General features: G+C 44.3%; 1 protein-coding gene across 2 annotated transcripts in view; it reads left to right on the top strand.

The window, feature by feature from the left end:
• tmem65 (transmembrane protein 65) overlaps positions 1 to 23,121 on the top strand; it is a 39,989-nt gene that overhangs the window by 9,821 nt on the left and 7,047 nt on the right. For both annotated transcript variants that reach the window (XM_026156528.1, XM_026156529.1), the window contains exons 2-4: positions 16,836 to 16,880; positions 17,811 to 17,878; positions 18,016 to 18,070. In XM_026156528.1, coding sequence (XP_026012313.1) covers positions 16,836 to 16,880; positions 17,811 to 17,878; positions 18,016 to 18,070 — 168 coding nt within the window. The remainder of the gene's footprint in view (positions 1 to 16,835; positions 16,881 to 17,810; positions 17,879 to 18,015; positions 18,071 to 23,121) is intronic.

The raw sequence follows: 23,121 nt of genomic DNA, 5'->3' as shown, positions 1-23,121 counted from the left end.
AGTCGGGCACCGAAGCAGCACCTCTTTCTTCTGCACCATCTTCCATATTAATTAGACGGCCGGTTTGGCCCCGAACGTCTTCTAATAAGCAACTGTCTGCAGCTCAGACCCCCACCCGTCCCCCCGCGCCCATTACTTTTCCAGCTAATGAGCTAAATGCCATCGAGGAACAGCGAGAAACTCTGAAAGATTTTCTCTGAGCTCGTCTCCAGGCTTGTTAACACATTACATCTTCTTGTAGGGAACCCTGTTAATGCAGGAGGCGCGCTGTGAGTGTAATCTGATGGTTTGCAGATTGTTGGCTTGTCACAAAGGTTTTGAGTTGTCATAAACCAGGGTAGATTCACATCTGTATTTCATGTTGTGCTGTGGCATCATGGGCTCCTGCTGTTATCGTAAATCCTTGCACTTCATATCCATCAGTTAGTGCTAGTGTGTTTTCCCACATTGGGTGAAGTCCTTGTTTTTCCAAGCCAACAAAGACTCATATTCAGGTGCAACCAACCTGTGGTGTACACTGCAGCCCAACGACATAAGTCCCAGAGGCACGGACCACCATCCGAACTGGACGAGACCTGGTGCACTAACCCTCCGTCTGCAAGGCTACAAACCACGAGCTCGCTCTGCTGTTTCAGGAAGCTACAACACAGACAGGCGTCAAAGATGCAAAGTTGAAGCCATGTAAACACCGACTGCAGTTTAAACTGTAACAACTAGTGATGAGGAACCCACTCGAGAGGGGGGAAAAGGAACATTGAGTACCTAAACCTAAAATGATGATCTCAGTTATGTAAATGCCAAACTTGAATCTTCAGGATCCTTGGGTGCGTAAAGGTAACGTTACTGCTACATTACTACGGGTGTTTCCACACTGTCGGCCTGTTTAGTTTGTTTAGTGTTGACCTCTGGTTCATTAGGTGTGGTTGTAATGACTGACTGTGTAATCACAGTCTGCTTCGGACCAAAACAACCGCACGGAGACCGTCTCCTCCAAATCCATCGAAAAAGCAGTCCAGCTGAACCAGAGGTCATTTTTCGACAGCCTTGGGTCCTGAAGCCTCGAGCTGAAAGCAGTGAGTTGTTGTGAGTTGTGGAATTGCATACATCCCACTGGGACTATTATTGTGTAGCAGACTCTCTGACCACTCGGTCGCTCCAAAACAAACAGTGACATGTGCAATAACGTCGGACTGGCAGCCAGTAGCAGTTCCCATCCAGGAGCCAAAGAAATAAATTGAAGTTATGCTGCAAACTCAATTTGCACCATTAAATATGTCGTCACACTTAATAAGGACATTTAGAGATTTTCAAGCAGCAACAGATTGTGACTAATGATGCTCTTGTAACTCAGTTTGTTTTTGGTGAACTAAATTAGATACTGATGCTTTCTGAGGACATCATGTGGTACCAGTCTGATAGAAATGTGGGCTTAGAGTGCTGTTATGTGACACAAGTCACATATAATATGATACATGCAAAGATGTGTTTTCACACTTTTCATTACTTTAGTTTAACATAAAAACGAAGCTGTTAGGAAACCATGAATAATGAGGCATAAATTAGCAATGTGGATGTGCTGCTGCTGCTAAGCTGTAATTAAACTCTCCGTTACTGATGGAAATTATCACTCGCAGCAAGATTTCTTTTAAAGCCACATTTAAAAAGCCCACTTTGAACCCGACTGACTCGTGGTATTTTAAAATGAGGAAAATATTGAGCTGTTTTGTGCAGTACCGAGGATGAGACTAAGTCATTACATTTCACCTGCTCTTCAAAGCGTGGGAAGCAGCGTCACTCATAGATTTGTTTTCCCGTAATGGTGAGCGGCTGCTCAAAAGGAGGCATGCTGATCCAGACGGTATATGCTGTTCTTCTGCAAAGGGCCGTTAAATAACAGAGTGCTATGATCAGCTGCGTGGCCGATCATTCTCTGCTGCTGCTGGTTATTGTTCTGCTCTGCAGGACATGAAGCAGAACCTGCATCTGCTACAGGTGATGGTTGGAGAGCAACCCCAGCTCACGGCAGAGGAGGACAGCAGCGGTCCATCACAGTGGAGCAGCAGTGAGGCAAGAGACGCAACTAGACTGTGACTTGGACTTTGACAATGAAAGTCAGGTGTCCACTCGTATATTGACTGTGAATGACATCATGCTCTTCAAAATATGGGGAAAAAGCTAAAATAACTTGCTTTGTATAATTCATTTCCTGGATGGATGCACTGATATGTCAGCTCTAATATGGTTTTTGGTGGATTTTGGGCTTTGCATACGAGGAGCATTTGGCGTCCCGTGTATCACGTCCAGGGTTTTCCCTGGCTCAGTGTTGCCTCACAGTTACTGTCCAGGGTTCAAACCCTTCTGTCTGGAGGCTGAATCCTTTTCTGTTACTGGACAGTTTGTCCCGACAGCTGAGAACCAAGTTCACCGTTTCTGTTTTGAGCCAAGCGACTGTAACGAGAGATTCTTAATCTGAGCAGTTTCACTTTCTGGTTAAATAAAGGTTTAAAAACATGTGCAACCATGATTGGTTTACATGTTAACACCAAACATAATTAAGCTCCACGTAAAGAAAACCGTTAAATATTTTATCACAGCGCTTGTGATTTTCATTTGAGTACAGAAATTTTTAATGTGCAGGAAAACTGTGACGTTAAAGTTTTGTGCTTGCTCATTGTTCAGATAGTTCAGCTGTTACTTTATTTTTCATAAAGATGATTCTTGGCTTACTGCCCATGAAAGGGCTTATCGACAACCACAACACCACAACAAAGTGCATAAACTGGTGTCTTATAGTTGGTATTGGTGTAGTTCTTTGGTTACATTGTTGCTACAGTGGACTAACACGAAGCACCACAACGATTCTATTTGAAGTGTTTCACAGTTCTAACATTAAAGGAACATCTGTATCTGCAGTATCTGTGTATAACTGTGTGCCACAGCTGGACTGGATGATCCACTGAGTCCAATTAAAATGCATTACAGTGTGACTCTGCTGCTCATGTGGGTTTGAAGTAGATGATGGTGGTTTTCACAGTGTGGCTGCTGTCCATTGAAACGATCCTCCCGTGTAGATGAAAACAGCAGGAGCTGTACGGATGTGGCTTCTTATCCTGCTGGCAGGAGCTTTTTTTTTTTTTTTAACTCCTCAGACTTTCCCTTGAGAACGATGCTGAGAGCAACTCTCTGGAAAGAAATGAGATGAAACCAATAAGGACGATTGACCGCATTACTTCTGGATGATGTCACGTTTCTTAAAGGATTTGCTGGGCGATAGAGGCAGCTGAAGTTTTTTTTAATATATTTTCTAAACTGTTTTGATGAGCAAAGACACAAAAACAAAGCTTTATTCACATGTTGGATTTCTGCTCGTACATTTTTGGCCGCAGAGATGGCGTGGGATTGTGGAACTTCCACTCACTCACACACTGTGAGCATTAACTTCATTGCTGATTATTAATCTAAAAGACTGATCCATAACTGCATTTTAAAGGTGATAGTAGTCTAACAGTAGAGTTTTGTAGACAGTGATACTGGATGTTACTAAAATATTTATTTGTGTTATTAATGAGGTGATTGAACATCTTACCAGCTTCTTCAACATCACCATCCTCTTTAATGGCGGCTCACTGCTGTAGCTGTTTAAAATACTGGTGCAACTTTACTGGCAGTGACCGCAGATAAGTTCTCTGTTAGGAGCTCATTTTAGCACTGCGAGTCCTAAAGGTAGAGACGATGCATTCTTTTATTTTCTTCTAACTCACTCTGCTAGAAGCTACCGTTAGCTTTAAGCTTTTTTGTGAACTTTATAAAACAAGGTGAGGTAGCAGTCTGAGAGATCAGTGACTTATAACAGGCCATTTGTCATGATACCTGAAACCACCAGGAGTAAACATGAGGATTTAAAGGAGTAAAACGTGTCCTAAGGTCAGCACTCTGCGGCTCAGATGATGCAGATGTTTGTGCATCGGCAGTGGGAGGACAGATCAGTGTTGGACTGTTGTTGTGCATTGGCAGCAAGTGTCACTGTGATGTGCTTCTTCCCGAACAACACACGCTGCTGTTTGGGGATATTGATTTAAAGCCACAGCTTTGTGTGTGTGTACTGCACAGAGCCTGAAGGCTAGGGTGTTTAAAAGAATCCAAACCCAGGTTTAGCTTTAGGAATTAGCAAATATCCAAAGTTGCAAATCCTTTGAAGAGGAAACAAAGGTGTTGGCACGCTTAATTAAACTAACTGAATGCAAACAGAGGGGCTTCTCTGCCACCAGCAGCAGAGTTTTGAGCATTTATTGGAGAAGCTTTTGTATTGCATATAACAGTACTGTTACACATTATAGTACATAATAATACCATAGTCTATGTGCATCACAGAAATGTAAGTACATGCCACTGCTGCTGCTTTTCCTCACTTTCATAGCGCTGACAATGTTTAGACTTTTTGCAAAATGATAAAAATAAACACTGGGTGAGAGGCGAGAACAGTTATCTGCTGTACTCCTCGTGCTGGCTGTCAGAGCAAATAAATAAACTTGAGGCGAAGGATGCTTCACTGTGGCGTGAACGAACCACAAGTTAGTTCTGGAGACTTCTCTCTGTTCTGTGTTTCAGTCCAGAGTGAAAATCTCACTTTATATTGTGTTGTTCTCTACACCGGGAAACAACAAATGGCACTTATGTAGTCATCTTCAGTAACATTACTCATGACCTCGCACTTAACTAGGCGTTGTGGATAACCATCATCTCACAAAGAAAAACCACACCGTTGTTTCGTTCTGGTATTTTATTTCACATTGGATGCATGGCATGGATTTTATGAAAGAATGAATGAAAAACAAGACACAAAATCTCATGTGTAAGCTGACATATGTAAACATTTTTTTTACAATTAGAAAATTCTATGACCTATAAACATCAGGCTGTATTTCCTTATCATACAAAGTAAAGCAAAACTAAACATGCTAACGTTAGCTAACGTATAAACAGTCGCAAGTAACTCACGACAGTTGGCACCAAACACACGCTTGTAAAGATACAACATTACTGCCAACTTACAGACGGTTTTGGCTTAGGACACAGCATAGGCAGACACAGGAGTAGATAATTATCCTTCTACCGTTAGACAGGAAGTAGTGAGATGCCCCGCTTCTGGTAGGATGTCAAAATAAAACAGACAGTGTAAAAATGCCCCCCAAAACAAATACTGTATGAACCTATTTATCACCACATAATAGCTCGGGCGACCCTTGAGGAGCCAGAACATTACTTTTACTTCACCTGTTGGTCCTCTGCCCGCACACGAGCACGATCGGTCTGCATAAAGATTTTCTATTTAGCAAAAGTCAGAATTTTCCTGTTATTTTTCCCATTTCATAAACAAAAATATATTTAAAGTTTGACTAATTGAAACTTCGTTAGTAAAAAAAAAAAAAAGAAGCCACCATCAGGTTTGTCTGAACAAAGACTGAAAGAATTCTGAGGGGAACGTTTCAGTATTTTGCATTTTCCTCATTCAGAGCGCACTCGGGGGTCAGACTGAAAAGTGTGACGGACGTTTCCTTCACATGAATGCAGAGCGCTCTGTTTATGGTGCTGCTCAGTGAACCTGCCTGATGGATTGACGTGACCTCCATACGCTTCAGTTTATAATTTGTCTCTGTGCACTGAGTTTGCGACACATACAGCGAACCAGCACGTAGACCAGGCAATGAATGGGTCACACTCGGGGTCTGCTGTGCATTTCGGTCTTTTTTATCAAATAATTTGGCCAGATGAACAAAATCATACAACACCAAACTGCTTTTAAGTAGCCGTGTGGTTTCTTCCTTAAGCAACCAGACAAACCCAGACATGCATGAGAGCGAGAGCTACTTCAGGAACCTCTGTCTTAAATTTGCTCAACATATCATGACATAATTTTGAGCCTATATTGCCCACCCGTGTTGCTGATACAGATTTTGATGCAGCTTTTATATAAACATATATATTACCATACAAGCTGTGCTAAACTGCTAGTAAAATATCCCCTGATCTCAGAGAAGTCTTTTTAGAGGCTAATGCGTCTAAGGCTTTCTTTTCTCCAGGTTTGAGCACATTTCCCACCGGTGACACCTGCAGTGAATTCAAGAAGTGCAAATCTTCAGGGAGTTAATTAGTGGGATTAGGACACGTGGAGTGTCGCTGCAGCAAACATGGGGGGGGGGGGGGGGGGGATTTCTTGTTTGTTTGCCTACAAATTCTGCTTATTAATGCACAATATCAATGCTCCCTCACTTCAGACATCAGCTTAGTGCTGGATGGAGGCAGCTCTGATTACATATTGGCTTAAAAAAATGAAACTAGAAGGAGCTCATAGACTGTATATGAAGGATGGACTGTGTGTAACCAAAAAGCAAACAGTTCTAAAAATGTTGCAAGTTTTTTACATATTTATGTATGTATCTGTATGTATCTGTTTATTATAGGGATGACATCAGTTCTAAATAGAAAAATGACAAATTTGTAACAATATCCTCAGAGTACAAGGTCACATTTAATTTGTAAAGGATCTGTTGTATGTAATAACTTTTATTAATCATTTAACTCAGCGGTCTCCAACCCCCAGGCCACGGAGCGGCACCGGGCCGCGAGAGTTGAGACTCAGGTGTGAAATCCATGGTTTTCAGGGTTTTTATCATTAACTCGGTTTCCCTGGGTCTTCTCCTGTGTGTTATGAATAAATCTTCCTTTTTTTTGGTACCGATACTGGTTTTATTTTGTTGTATTTATCCACGACACCTTAAAGGCTGGTCTGTAAAAATATTGTCGGACATAAACCGGTCCATGGCGCAAAAAAGATTCAGGAGCGCTGATTTAACTAGACACTACATGTGTAATATAGTCGACCTAAGGCCTCCTTTTCATAGTTTTTCATCTTTCTTTCTTCTCATATCTGTTCTCCATCATTTACAGTCTTTGAAAAATAGACAAACAAATCATCCAGACTAATACTGGATTACAGATTACATGGATGTAAGTGTATTTGTCAAATGGTTCATGGCAGAGAATGAGGCAGAGCTCATAGTAGTGCAGCCATCCCAGTCACAGCCACCAGGTCTAACAGATTTTAAGATTTTCTTCTTCTACTTATATTTATATATTATTCTCCATTCAACATACATAATGTATGATAACACCAAATCCTTACTGCTGGCAAAGGCCATCAACAAACATCCAGAATTTTATTATAGAACTTATAAACAAAGACATTTGATAGTGAAAATGAATAATTGATGATATTCTGATGGTTCATTTCTGTGTTGATGGTTTCTTTTGAGGAAATAAATGTTTTGACAGCACTAGTATGACAGACAGCGCTGTGTCCGCATGTCCACGTGCTCATCCACTCGATCGCGCTCTGCAGGCTGCCAGCCCTCCTCGGGAACTTGTCAGCCTCTCTGTGGACGTGAGTGTGTAGCGTGTCATTTCCTCTGAGATTTGAGGCCGATGAACACTCTGTTGAAGAAGTGGTTTGAGGTGCTGTTAGGTGGCACATAAATTAGGCCCTCGCTTAAAAACTCGAGCTGCCTCCTTATATCAGCGGCCCGCCTGCCAGGCACACATCATATCGCTTTCAGCTGAGCCCAAAGTGGCAGGGAGATTGAGATGAATCGTCTCCTCTGACAAAGCTGACAATTACACAAACAGAGCGCGAGAGAAGAAGAACAGCAGGGCGGAGAAATGCAGAACGAAGGAAGGCTGAGAGCTGTGAAGAGACCCAGTCAGCTGCAAACAGAAAGCAGTAAATAAAGTAAAATAAAGATAAATTAAAAATCCTCAAGGACGAGCAGAGCTCCAGATTATGTGATTATTCTGTTTTATTATTAGAAAAACTATGTGGCAGCTTTGAAATGGAACAAAGAAAGAAAACTGATGACTCGTCACATAAATGAGATTAATGATAACAGTCTGCAGGAGAACCGCTGAGCTGAGTGAAATCATTAAACCACACGCACATCAGACTTCATTATCACTGGTCATTAAGCGTCTGGATACACACCAGCTTTTCATGTCACTTAATCGATGCTTATTTTGCTCTTTCATATTCTGTGATTGTAGTAATTATAGTGGACGGGGTGTTTGCAGGAGCCTAAAATACTAGGGGTGCAACGATACTCGTATCGATATTGAACCGTTCGATACAGTGCTTTCGGTTCGGTACGCATATGTATCGAACAATACAACATTTTTTATTTATTTTATCAACTTTCCTTCTGACGATGCTGTCTGTGTGGAGCGCTCAGTGGATCTGCGCTCGACAGTGCAGCCTAGGTGGAGTAGTCGAACGCAGATCCACTGAGCGCAGGGCAAGTTAGCGAGACAGAAGTTAAGCTCTCCTTGCAACATGGACCTCCCCCACCCTCATTCAGATCTGGCGTTTGGAACTATTTTGATTTTCATGTGACGTATGACCCTGAAGGTAAGCGCATCATGGACTAAAGTAAAACAGTATGTTGGATGTGCCACGCAATGCTCAATTACATGGGTGGGAACTACTGCGTTAGCGCAGTTAGCTCGTGAACGTGTTGACGTCGTCCAGCCCCATGCACGGGGCGATCGGCGGTAGCTCGTTAACGGAGATTTGCCATGTTGTGGCGTTAACGTCATATCAGACTAACGCTGACAGCACTAGTGGGAACACAACGAATATGACTGCACATTTACTCCGACATCATCCTAGTGCAAAGACAAGTGGAAGCAGACAAAAACAACAAGCACCATGCTACAAACTTTACCCGAGTCATTTAGACAGCCGTTAGCACAGGATTCTCCTTATGGGGACCTGATATGTTTAATATGCTGCTGAGAGTATAGCCCAGAAGAAGCGTATAGTAGAGCTTTTATTTTGAAAGAGCCATTTCTCTGTAATTAACTCTTTTCCAAAGATGAGGGATTCCTCCATCAGATAGATTTATTTTTATTACTTTGTTGTTTCAGCAACATTGAATTTAAAAACTGTACTTTTGAGTTAAAATATATATTTATAATTTTAATAAATGACAAATTAAAAAGGCATGAACATTTTTTTTGTATCGAAAAAATATCGAACCGTGAATTTTGTGTATTGTTGCAGCCCTATAAAATACACACTTAGTGGTTGTATTGAATCTTAAGTGTAGCAGCTTCTCTTTGAAGTTTAATGTAAAACCTCTTGAATGTAACTTTATACCTGTGGACATCTGCATGTTGTTTCAAAGCCGTGTCAGCTGTAAGAGGGGAAGTTCACAACAGAGCTCTGCCTGGAGACTGTTTTATTTCCAAAGTAGAGAAAACTGAAGGAAACTGCTTCACTGCTGAGTGTACGCCTCCGGTCCTTCGCTTACACAGCAGAGATGCACCAGCTTATTGTGCCGGCCTCTGGCAGCGGAGGTCGGCTCACGCCACAAAGCCAAGAAGGATGTGTGAGAGCTGCAGGTCCGCAGGCTGGACGCTTCCAGTTTCAACTTTTCAGTTTCAATTTTTTTGGGAAAAAATGCACGAAAATACTCCAAAACATACTTTTAGAGAGAGATGGTTTTCACCAGCTGATTCAGTCAGACTGTTTCAGTGTCGTCGTTCACCACACTCGGCTCATGTCAGGTGAAGAATTTGGAGTCTGGAGGGTCTTTAGCGTGGAACTATTTAGACCCCAGGCTGAAAATGGGGATGAGGTTGCTTTAAAACGACCGATGCCAAACTGACACCACCAATTATTTTTCCTCTGCGTGAGCAGCAAAGTTTCTAATATAAAGAAACCTCTGAGTGACGGTTGATGAGCCGCCAGGTTGCTGATGGAGGAGAAGCAGTTGGCCGGAGGTTGGTGTTAATTTCCCTTTCTGCTCCGTGTGTGTGTGAGAGAGAGAGAGAGACATAACAGCCCGCATCCTTGATAGGACGGTCTCTCTTCTCTCTTCAATTAAAAAGTTTGTGTGTGTGTGCATCTTTTTGCTACATGCGCACACGGACTATGGTAAATGGCCTGTATTTGTATAGCGCTTTACTAGTCTCTAAGGACCCCAAAGCGCTTTACACATTCAGTCATTCACACACTGGTGATGGCAGCTACATTGTAGCCACAGCCACCCTGGGGCGCACTGACAGAGGCGAGGCTGCCGGACACTAGCGCCACCGGGCCCTCTGACCACCACCAGTAGGTAACGGGTGTCTTGCCCAAGGACACTGTCGGGGCTCGAACCGGCAACCTTCCGATTACAAGACGAACTCCCAACTCTTGAGCCACAATCGCCCCGTATTTGACAAATAGCGTGGAGCAGATGAGAAAACCGAGCAGCAGATTTCTGTTTGCTGCTCCTCTTCAGCGTGTTGGACAGAGCTCCTGGTGGCTGTCCTTGTCCTGCACCCTCGGTGAGATCGGCGTAGCCCGACGTGAGCAGCTTCTCCACCTGCTGCACAAATGCGTTCCCCTGCAGCTTACAGCAGGTCACCAGAGCAGGAAAAAGACTCGAGGCCGTCGGCTCTTTGCGTTTGTCCTTTACCTTTCAGCATGACTGTGCTCTTGCACAAAGCCAAGGTTTTAGTTTTTTGTTGGCTTGTGCAGCGCTCTGACCTCCTGTGGGTGAACTCCAATGCTGCCAGTGTTCCCAGTATGAAAGTTTCTGGGAGAAAGAAAATGAACAATCTGTTTGATTTTGGAGCCAATCCTGAGGATTTCATCTCACAGAAAATATGAGAGTAAGCATTTGTCTTATTTTCACTGTGCCAGTGGAAACATTTCACTGAAAGTGTTCAAGGTTGAAGTTTTGAAGGAGCACAAAAGATGCTCAAAAATGCAAATGCATGAATAAATATCCTGATTTCCACTTTTGGGTGGATTTAGCTCTGTACCTTCAGAGCTGCACACTGTTGATAAGTGGAGTGCACAAGTGCATTATCTGCCACAGCAATAGATTAATGTGGGTAAATGCACTTTGGTACATAAATCCCTCTCTGAGTCCAGCTGTGGCTGTGAAACGATGTCATCTGTGGTGATTATTTATATTTACTTGTGTCTGCGGCGTCGGCTGTGTGTTTGTCAGGCGTGTCGCAGGAAGCATTTCCACGCTGTTAATCAGCAGTGTGACAGCAGACAGATGATGCTGCATCTGCTGAAGTCTAATTATGTATACGCAGACAAACACACACAGTCAGCTTATGTTTGATTTAATCACACACTGACACATGAACTGTGTTCCACTCACACTGCTGTCATTAGCAGCTTTATGAGATACCCTGCAGCAGAAACACTCTAGAGCTGAACTCTTCAGCGTTTACTCATCTGACTCCAAATCTGCAGCTATTGGCAGATTGTACAGTGATATTAATTTTTCGCTTGCATCAGGCAGACCTATTTCTGGACGTTTTCCCAGGAGTCGCAGTGTTTGTACTCACACTGCAGGCGCAAGGAAGTCAAAATGAAAAAGAGTGAAAATGAGTTGTTCGCTCTTTGTGGCCTAAAAAAGAAAGACACAAAGTCACCAGTACAGCGGCTGCACGAGGCTGCGGTCCTCCCCACACGCCAGGAGGCAAAATGATTTGAAGGCTGGGAAAATAGAGGTTAGTTCTTAGATGCTTGCTGCTGGGAGGTAAAGTTTGGTTCAAGAGGAGAACAGCAAAGGTTCCGTCAGCTCTAATGTAAAAGACCCTGAAGCTGTTTTCACACAGAGTATTTCAGGTCAGAGGAAACGTTTCATCTTTGGTTTGTTTCTGTTGTTTTAATCTTTAATATTTCTGCGTTCAGAAACATTAATGATGAGTTCAGAGTCGTGCTGCTTTTCAGGAACGTTTTAGTTCCACAAATTCAAACCTGTGAGTTTCCAAGTGTCAGAGCAAACGCTTTGTTCCTGTATTGTTACTTTTATTGTGAAAAACGGTGCTTAATGTAAGTAACAGTCCATTTTATCTCTAACTTGGATTTTCCTTTGACACGTACACTCTGCATGAATGCAAAATCCCAACTAGTCTGCAGACTTACCTGCAGATTTATCGGCCACCTCAGCAATGCTCTGTCACGCTCTGCTTCTGATGTGGGGCTCTGGATCTAATCTCACCCGCTCGAGACTCTGCTCGAGTCGCTTTGGCTTACAGTGCCATCAAATTGCACTCAGAAGCTGCTCTCTGCTCCACGTCGTTTGAAATGGCTCCAGAGCAAAGCTGCACTCAGCTGAGGAAGAGGGCAGGAAGTCAGCAGCATTCTCAAACACTTCTGCTGATTTTTAGTCGAGTCGTCACAGACGTGTTCCCAGTGTGTTCCCAGTGTGTTCCCAGTGTGTTCCCAGTGTGTTCCCAGTGTGTTCCCAGTGTGTTCCCAGTGTGTTCCCAGTGTGTTCCCAGTGTGTTCCCAGTGTGTTCCTGTGGTTAGCCTCTGTGGGCAGCTCAGCTGCCAGCTTTCAGTGTAGCCAGGGCATCTCCACACAGCAGATGGTGTTCTGTGTGCCCTCCATTGTTTATGAATGTAAACACATTACTGATGGTTTTCAGATTGCGTTTTAATAAATGCAGTATTTATTCTGTCCTTCTCGTGGTCTGTTTCTCTGCATCCAGTCCAAGCCTGCACAAACTCAGCAGTATTACCTGAACTGCAAACGGGAACCAAAGATGTTGTGATCCTACATATTTATGTCGCACATCTGTTGACAGAGATTAAACACGGTGTACACACGTGTGGCCTTCACCCTCCCAGTTTGATGAAACTGGAGCTATCGCCCTCTGAGACACTCAAACTGAACGCTGGCCTCTCTGATTAAAGAAGTGTTGAAAGCTGCTGAGATCAAAGTGTGTTTAATGAAGGCCCAGCCTTTCACAGCAGACTGTACCGCCGTGCTCCTCAGATTAATCTGTTATAGGTTCATTGATCAGCTCTAAGATTAAAGGTCTCACTGGCTGGACCTGCTCAAAGCTTTTATTTAGTTTTGGTTAACTTTAGAGATCAATTAGTGCTTTATAATAATTAGGCTTAAGGTCAGGTTTGAGCTTTTTTTAAGTGTATCATCTGTCAGGGGAAATTATTGCTGCCAGAGCACAAAATCTGCAATTCATAATGCTGCCGAAGTACACAGAGTTTATTATCATTTCTTTCTCTTTTCTCTTTGCATGGACTTCTTTAAAAGTAAAAGTGTAAATACTCACTCTATGAATTACTAATGAAGTGTGACACTCTCGATGAACACAATAAATTGTGAGACACAAGCTCCTGAGATGTTTGCATAATGAAAACTCCAGTGATTGTGTGAAGAGCGAGGCGGCCCTGCGTGCGAGTATAATCAGAACATTATCTGAATAAATCACATCGGATTGAACCTGCAGCTCCACCAGATCCTCTCATTGACATTCAGTGGATATCACACGCACACACACGCACACAGACACGTCAGGTATTCATATCTTGTGGGGACAGCCCCTAACCCTAACCATGAAAAATGAATACCTAACATAACCATAGCTCTCAAAAATGCCTTCAGCCTCGTGGGAACCAGGATTTTGGTCCCCATAAGGGCTGTTGGTCCCCACAAGTATAGTAAACTTCCAATTTGTGGTCCCCACAAATATATAAATACGCGCTCGCACTCTTCGCCTGACGTGCTGCCTTCAGGCCTGAAAGCTGTGAACTGAAAACGTCTCCGCTGCAGCCAGACGGGCCTCTCCAGAGATGTTCCTCCACAGGAAACTTGGGTCCAATTAAACCAGAAGTCGATGTTTGCTGTCTGCACCAGTTTGAGGTCTGAAGTGCACAGTGTAACTGGTCAGAATGGGACCCCGAATGAGTGATTCCAGCGATCCCAGTCTGTCTGCACGCGCAGAGAACATGCTCTCGATCGTGAGGTTGACTGAATTTAATCGGGTGAAGTTTGGGATTTTTGCAGACTTGTTCCCAGAACTACTCAACCTCAGTTATTTGTCACAACGTACAAATGTAAATATTTCCAGAGGAAAAACCTGTAAGTGGAATAATTAATTTCTTTTCTGCACACCACAACAGAGTATAACAGAACTATACGGTTGCAGACCTCATGATCAAACATTCATTCTTGTTTTACTTCTTTGAAGTCTGCCTAAAAGGCCAGTGTGTAGCTGGTGTATTGTAACTCATTTGTTTTTGTTTCAACATCTAACACACAAAAAAGTCTATTTGACTAAAACTGAGCACTGACCTGAGCGGCAGTACTTCTTCCATGCTCGCGTCCACTCCTCTGTGCAGAATGTGGTCACATGTCACCTCGACTGATTTGGTGACATTCCAGTTTATTCTGACCGAGCTGACATCAGTCTTTATATCAAAGTACTGCAGACCGGTGCTGGTGGTCGTAGCATTGTTGCATCTTTTTACGGTGTTTTAGTGTTTCTAGCAAAGGCTGCAACATTAAAACATGTAGTTATCCGGTCATGCACACCCTTAATCATAATGCCCTGCTGATGAGTCCATATGGTCAGACGAAACTTGGCAGGTACTCGGGCATCTACGCAGCGCCTCGAGCTCACCATCTGATGATATTCATGCCACTTGGACACAAGTACGTCCCAGCAAACTCACATATGCTGACAGCACAAAAAGCCGTTCAGTTGGCGGGAAACACTGCAGAATCCTCAAATATCTCAGAGTTCAGTTGGTTTTCTGGTCATTTGCTTGAATTTTAATGAGCATCAGTCAGTTCGCTTGATTGGCAGGATCACACATTCACGTCTCAGCCTCTCACCTGTCGTTCCTTTTTAATATTACACCTCCAAAATAAAGCCAGCAGTGCTTTCTATGCCTGCGAGGGATCGACTGCTGCTGTTGTAGTGGAAGCTGTCAGTGCTGATGTGTGAGAGGCTCTCCTTACACTTCAGAGGCATCCTGTTGTGTTAAAGATGAGTGAAGAGTGACATTTTGTACCTGTTACATTCCTTCACACCCTTCAGCCGAGTTACTTCCTGGATGAATGTTGTTGCTAAGGCCTGGCCTCGCTGACTGGAACGGGATTTTGTTGCTTGGCAACTTTGGCTTATTGAGCTTTCAGTGAGGAAGCAGAAGGAAGCGTCGGATCCTTCGGAGAAGCTTTAATTTGTAGACGCTGGTTTCCTCAGCTGAAGGATTTCTTTTTCTTGCAGTATGAATGTTTTTTCTTTTTCCTCGTGAGAAGTTGTTCAGAGTCAAATACAAAGGCTGGAGGTTTGTGGTAATTGGATGTTAGGTTGAATAAGGAGGGCACAGGCTTTCTTTTATTCTATTTTCTCCTCTTCAACTAAACTAAGCAGCTACAGGATGTTTCTAAGATCAGGGATGTGGATCCCATCAGCCCAGTTGCTGGCACTGGTTTCCTGCATATCCAAATCAAATATTGATCATCGGTCTTGAACATTTCACTGCCCTCCCAGTTAAAACTGAACATGGAGCAACATTTAAGTTTCCATCCAGTTTACTAAATCAAACTAAAGAAGGTTATCCACAGCTCATGTTCGTGTCCATGATCTTTTATTGTTTGTGCTTTCTGATCATGTTCTGTTTGTGGCTTTAAAACGAGAAACAGAAAATGAAGGAAATAATCTTCATTTTCTTTCCCTCAGCTGATTGTTTCGGGCTGACAGAAATAAAATATTGTTCTTATTACTTCTCTTCATCTGCTTATCTTATGACAGCGGCAGAGAAAACATGTATCTGTGATACCAGCGATACATTAATGCTGCCTCAGTCTGAGGAGGCTGCGAATCATTGTTTGTGTGAGGTTGCACACATTTAAGGATATAAACTTATTAAACAATTATTTTTGGGGAAACGAGTCTAACCTGAGGCTTCTTGCCTCACAGTCCCTCAGAGCCGAGGGTGCACAGAGAAAACTGTCTGCTCTAAGAACAGGAGGAAAACTTGGTGAAGCTAGTGTGTGAGGAGCATACAGACGCACAGGCAGAGGTCGGGAAATTGATGCGTCGCAGTAATCGACCCGCTCCTGTAATTGGACTCTGGCCGAGAGTGCGGTCTGCTCCAGTGGCACACTTCTGTCGAGTTATCTCAGCGTCTCTCGAGGGCGCTCCACACACCAGCCAGTCTGCTGCTCCTCGCACCAATTAAGGTGAGAGGACCAAACCAACACGTGAGATTAGCCAGTCTGTGGATGGACGTCAGAAAGCCGCTCTCGCAGAGTTTCAGTGAATCTGCTGGTAGTTAACTGTGGTTTTTATGCATTATTTTCATATTTGAAGCCCTTTGATACCTGAGTTTGTGGCTGTTAGAGAGCAGCAGAAACAATATCAAGTTTGGGGGGAAAAGAACGTTATTTGGAAACAGGATTTCCTTCTCGATGGCTCGGTGGTGCAGCGGTTAGCGTTGTTGCCTCACAGTAAGAAGCTTCTGTTGTGTGGAGTTCTCCCTGTGCCTCCGTTGGTTTTCTCCGAGGACTCCAGCTTTCCTCTCACCGTCCACAGGCATCAGCGTTAGCTTAGTCATTGTGAACGTGCTGTGAGTGGACACCTGTCCCTGTGTTAGTCCTGCAATGCAAGTAAATGACCAGCTGCTGTGGCTGGTGACAGACCCACCCAACTCAGAGTGGGAATCCACTGCACAGCATACACAGCACGAGCCATAAACACAAAAGTGGCCTTGTCTTGGTGTTTTAACTCGATTTAAATTCCTTTTGGTTTATATTTGCATAAATGAAACGTGGGGTGGTGGTGTGAGCGTTTAATCATTGCACCTCACACTGATGAGCTCCATGATTAAAGTTGAAGTTCTAAAGAAGTGAATCCGTGTCTCTGGCTGCGTCTCCATGCTGCTGCAGACACTTGAAGTCAAACCTCAGCAGTTAATGAGTGAAACTCTGATTTTCTCTTTGCTTTTTTTTTGTTCTCAGATGAAGTGGAGCCCTCGCCGCCGACGGCAGCCCAGATCAGATACGGTGAGAGATTAAAACAAACACACATACGTGTGCGCGCACACACACGTGTGTATTTATATGCTGCTTACCCTAACCATAACCGAACTGTGACCCTGACACTAAAACCACATTTTGAGTCTCAAAAATGCTTCAAATTTGTGAGGACCGGCTTGTGTGTCCTCACAAGTGACTGTCATTGGTCACCGGGACATTAAAAATGCATGCACAGAATCACCAATCAGACAGATTTTAATGATACTGTATAAAAAAGATGGACATAACCGATTAAGTCTGCCTGTCCTGTGAAGGGAGGAGTGAAGAGTGGCTGCTTTCCCGACTGAGCCGAAGGACACGGCTAACGACATGTCTTTAGCTAATAAGCAGACCTTCTTTATCGTCTGTCCAACTCAAACTGGGACTGAAATTCACAAAATCATGTTTACCGAGGTCACGAATCAAGCGAGCCAGAGGAGTCGCCTCCTGCTGGTGATTAGAAGGAGTGCAGGTTTAAGACACTTTGCCATGGACTGTCTTTGAATGCTTCCCACATATAATGTCTCGAATAGAAATATGAAGTTAAAATCAATAATTAGCTTTATTAACTATTCTGCTGTTACAGTGGATGCTGCTCTTATCAAAGATGATCAGTTAGTCTTCTTTAAAAGAAGCAGCCTTAAAAAGCAGATATTCGCAAAGCCTTGAACTGAAGGGCGTCACCGAGGCCAGGTTTAAGATGCATAAGGACTTTTTTGTCTGAGTGATGCAAAGATAATCTTACAGAGCCAGTTAATATAAATATGCAGGTGGAAATGAGCAGAACGGGTCTCCTGTAAACAAGCCGTTATCACAGATACAGGGAAGCTGTTCACTGTGCAAATTACTCCAAGTTACATTCAAATAAATCTGTTCTGTGCTTTCCACGTTTTTCATTTTCCTTCTGTTAATTTGCAGTTTTACTCCACAACGCCATCCCCTTTGTTGGATTTGGCTTTCTGGATAATGCCATCATGATTGCAGCAGTAAGTATTTGAATCTCATTTTGCAGGAATTAGTCTTATCTCCGCATTAAGGCTGTAATTTCCTTCTGTCTGCTCTTCCTGATGTGCTAACTCTGAGTCGGGATGAGCGTTTCACCTCTTTCTCTTTCATTCTCCAGGGAACTCAAATCGAACTTTCCATCGGAGTCACTCTGGGGATCTCCACCATGGCTGGTAAGAGCCGAGCGGCGATGAGTCGCGTAAACCTAAAATGACTTCGTTATCTTGTTGGCCTTCTTGAGCTCATTTCTAATGAATATTTTAATTGATTAATGTAGAAAGTTTTGATTGGATAACCAAGCAAAGCAACTTTCTGCTCCCATTTCTCCTGCGTGACATGATTCATTTCTCCGCTTTACAGCAAATATGTGTTAATATATGTACATATGAACCCTCAAATCCCTGATTTATGAAACTCCACTGAGGAGCGTTCCCACTCGAATAGCCGGTAGAAGCTGCGAAGCTTTGATGGATGAGGAGGAGAGGAGGGTGTGACCACATCAAAACCTTCACCTTCGATCAGAGTTGAGAGTTTTCTCTGTTTTCAGCCTCATGCAGTGAAAATCTGTCGATCTCAGCAAATCTTTTTATATCGTTCAGGGTCGTTCAGTGTGCACCTCAGCCTGGCCGTAGGGTCTCGCAGTACAGGGTGATACTTTAAAACTACAAATATCTAACTCCAGTAATTATCTTTATAGTAGTCTGAAACAGTAGATCGTAATCTTAATGTTCGCAGCGCCATAAAAAGAGGAAAAAGGAGGAGAGGAAGAAGCTCGTTAGCTGCTCCCAGCGTGGCTGTAAAAACGCCGCTGAAGCAGACGACAGATAAGACTGAGAAACTGTTTCTGCTGGGAACGTCTCTCAGCACATGATGCTGGTGCTTATCTCAGGTTATGGGAAATGAACTTTTAGCATTCGTAATAAAAAACAACCAAAGCCAAAGATGCTGAGAAACGTTTTTTTGTTTACCAGATAAAGTGAGATTTGAGATTGAATGACAGGACAACATGTGGACTACAGAGTGGATCTTAAGTCAAAATATCACCACGAATTTAAGGCTGGTGTCCTGAAACTTTTCCATGTGCCTGCCTGCTGACATGAGTCAAATGGCTGCATTGCCACCTCAGCATGCAGTCAAGTCTTGCTAGTGACCTACTAATTGCAGCACGGACACTTGAAAGTTTCAGGACACCGGCCCTGGAGGACTGGAGTTTGAGAGGCCTGGTGCAGAGTTTACAGAACTCCTTCCATTTCCTAAGTGAACACCTAAGTGAAAGTTACAGGATGCGCAGCTTCTTCCCGGTGATATCTAGCAAAGTTCAGGGCTTCAGTGAAGGAAAACAACTTGTATTTAGTCTGAAATGGGCAGCAGTCCACCCCCCTGTGCCACTGGCATTAAAGCAATAACAACAGAGCAGCCCAGCAGGAAAGTCATAAGTTGATGTAGTTCTAAACGAGGAGATAAAGGAAGCACAATCCTTCCAGAAAATCATCCTGTTACCAGGTTAGAGTCCCACATAAAATCCTCCCAGGTGTGATTGCTTTCACAGCACCTGCAGTGTTGGCTTCTCCATCAGGCTTCACCTGGAAGACGTTTTTATTGCTTGCGCAGCTCCCGCGCCGCCACCAGCGCTTACACTTGATTCTACAGAATTGTTGCCGCTTATTGCGACAGATCCCGCCGTCACCCCGTCTCCTGTTGCGGTTCTCAGTTTGGGTTTTTATTGCTCTGCGAAACCATAAAGGCACCCGAGCTCGCCTTCTCCCCCCTCTTCCCCGCGCGATTATTCAGTTTCCATGGATACCTGGCTCCATTTTCCTCTGCAAAGTGCAAATCGGAGGCTGAAGACGGGCTGTAGATCAATAGCTCTGCTGTGACGTCTCCATCCATCCAGGCTCTGACGCGTCCGCGTCATCGCTGTCCACCCTGCAGGGTTTATGTTAGATTTTGGGGGCTGGCACCTTTGACTCCCGTGTCTTCTCCCAGCTCTGGGTGAAACAAGGCCAGCTAGTTTCACCGTCTCACCTCCTCTTGGCCATCAAGGAGCTTCTCTTTGAGGGGAAGGTGTCCATCTGGACTTTCAGCTCCTGCAGGAACGTTCGTGCACGTTCAGCTTCAAGCTTCGTCTCTTTTTAATCCTCCAGATTCCCTGAAGGCAAAACAAACACGCTTTATAGTTTCAATGAACAAATGCATTTTCCTCCACGCTGCAGTCCACAGCGTTAATTATTCAGAGCTGTGGTGTACTGTCAGTGAGCTGGAGTTGTTGCAAAGCCGATTTTGCTGACAGTGAAACCATGAAAGCAGAAGACAAAGAAGCTGACGGGAGTCTTTTCCAAAGGTGCTCTTTGATCCTCGAAAACTTTCACTCCTTCTCGCTCCTGCTGATTCCCCTGTTTCTGCTTTGATGTGTTGTTTGGACACTCGCTCTGCTTTTTCATCATTAGTGAGTATGCAGAGATGTATGTGGGCCACTTGGCACTGCACACTTGTAGGTATATGCACTTATCTGTTCAGGGCGTGATGTGTGGGTGGGTTTCTAAAGGCTTCCTTAAAAAGGAGCTTGTTGTCGAGGGAAGCGTGCGTCCTCAGCATCAGGTAAATGTTTGTGCTGTTAGATGTGAACTTTAATCAGCTGTCAGTTTCCTGCAGGAGAAACAGATGCCTGAATATTTCCTGCAGCTCCTCTTGGGGGATGCTGTAGCACTCCCGGACCAGATGGGATATAAAATCCCTGCATCGAGACTTTTCCCCGGAGTCTTTCTCAGGTGGAAGCGTCTGTAAAAGAGTTAAAAGGACACATCCGGGAAGATCTTCTTCACACTCCATCTCCCCCACACGCCGTGGGTGTAATTAGGATGTTTGGAGAAGCAAGCAGTGCGTTAGGATTTATGTAACATGCATTAAATACAGAAAAAGGAGGACGATGTCACAGATGGTGATCACGGTACTTTTTAATCTGTTATTTGGATGCTTTAGCTATATTCAAATGTGGCTCAGATTCATCTTTACAATTAAATAAGTATGGGAGCTTACTTTAAATTAAATGATTAATGGGGAAATTGGGACATTTTATCATGATAAAAGTTTAATCAAAAAAAGTCCGGATAAAAGTCCGAGCATTAATCGAGAGTTTCATTATTGTGCAAAAATGCACTTTGTTCCAAAACTCATTGAAAAAAGAAAGAAGTCTGCTGAGTGTGGGAAACATCAGGCTGTTTACAGAAGATAAACAATCTCCTGCATACTCACCGCGCTGCTTCCAAGCACCGGGCATCCGGTGTGAAATGTTGGTCAGATCAAACATGTGGATCAAAGTAATGAAGTTGATGAGCCGTGCGATGAAGATATGGGAAAAAGCTGTTGAAGAGAGGCGGCTGTCAGCGAGCAGCGGTGTGGCTTCATGCTGAGATGTGAAGTTTGAGGGTGAGGCTGGAGGAGTACAGAGAAGGAGCTTCACTGTGACGATGGTACTGCGTGAGGAGGTCAGCGTGGCGGAGACGTATGTGAGGGTGGTGCAGGACAGGTATGAGGACAAAGAGACGGTGGTGAGGTTTAACGTAGTGATGGACAGGCTGATGGATGAGGTCAGGCAGGAGTCTCTGTGGACTGTGTGCAGGTAACACTGATCTGTAGTGGTGAGGGATGCTGATGCTGGAGCTGCCAGGCAGGAGGAGAGGAAGACCTCACAGGAGCGTTTAGGCATTAGGAGAGAGAGCAGCCAATAGGAAAAGGAGAAACAGTCTCAGCAGACGTCCAGTTAATGCACTGCTGCTAAATCAGACCCAGTGTTTTATCAGCAGCACTGACATCATCAGTGAGAACGCCACTGCACTGGAACACATGAGTGATGGTTTCAGATGTACATGATTCATGACTCCTTATTCCATTCATCGTTTTCCATTTCCTGCATTTCTGATCGTCTTTGATATAAGAAATTACACTTTGCTTATTTCTCTGGTTTTTGAGCTGAATAAAGAATTTCAAAGTGTTTTAACGCCGTGAAAAGCAGAAGCAGAGTCTCAGCCTGACTTCTTGTCACACTTCCTGATGCGACTAAGACGAGTGCGACCTCGACTCACTTCCCTGTCGATGCACTTTTGGGTCCAGAAAAGATCAGATGAAGCTTTCACTGAATTGGGAAGTTTGTGCGTGTATGTGTGTGTGTGTGTGTGTGTGTGTGTGCATGTATGTGTGCGAGTGTGTGTGTGTGCATGTGCGTGCATGTATGTGTGTGTGCTTGCGTGCGTGTGTGCGTGCTTGCGTGCGTGTGTGTGTGTGCGTGCGTGTGTGTGCGTGTGTGTGTGTGTGTGTGTGTGTGTGTCCGTGTGTGTGTGTGTGTGTCCGTGTGCATGTGCGTGCATGTATGTGTGCTTGCGTGCGTGTGTGTGTGTGCGTTCGTGTGTATGTGTGCATGTGCGTGCATGTATGTGTGAATGAGTGCTTGTGTGTGTGTGTGTGTGTGCACTGCACAGCCACTAACAACTCCAACATCATTGTGAAGTTTGCGGACGACACTACAGTGGTGGGTCTTATCACCAACGGTGATGAGACGGCTTACAGGGAGGAGGTCAGCGCCCTGACCCACTGGTGTCAAGACAACCATCTCACCCTCAACGTCGCAAAGACAAAGGAGTTGATAGCGGACTTCCGGAGGTGCAGAGAAGTACACACCCCCATCACCATCAATGGCGCTGCTGTGGAGAGAGTGAGCAGCTTCCGGTTCCTTGGAGTACATCTGGCTGAGGATCTTACGTGGTCAGTACACACAAACAAAACAGTGAAGAAGGCGCAGCAGCGCCTCTTCTTTCTCAGGAGACTGAAAAGATTCGGCATGAGCCCCCGCATCCTCAGGACCTTCTATCACTGTGCCATTGAGAGCATCCTCACTGGATGCATCACCACCTGGTACGGCAACAGCACCGCTTACAACCGCAAAGCTCTCCAGAGAGTAGTGCGGTGCTCTGAACAGATAATTGGAGGTGATCTTCCGTCCCTCCAGGACATCTACAGGAAGCGGTGCCTGAGGAAAGCGGGGAGGATCATCAAGGACTCCAGTCACCCCAGCCATAAACTGTTCAGACTGCTTCCATCAGGAAGGAGGTTCTGCAGCATCCGGTCCCGTACCAGCAGACTGAGAGACAGCTTTTTCCATCAGGCCATCAGACTGCTGAACACGTCATAGACACCTCAGCTTCACTACTGGAACTTCAACATTATGCAC

Source organism: Astatotilapia calliptera, chromosome 22 (assembly GCF_900246225.1).
Source record: "Astatotilapia calliptera chromosome 22, fAstCal1.2, whole genome shotgun sequence".
Classification (NCBI taxonomy): Eukaryota; Metazoa; Chordata; class Actinopteri; order Cichliformes; family Cichlidae; genus Astatotilapia; species Astatotilapia calliptera.
Note: the sequence above shows the minus strand (reverse complement) of the source record. Positions and strands in the feature narration are given on the sequence as shown.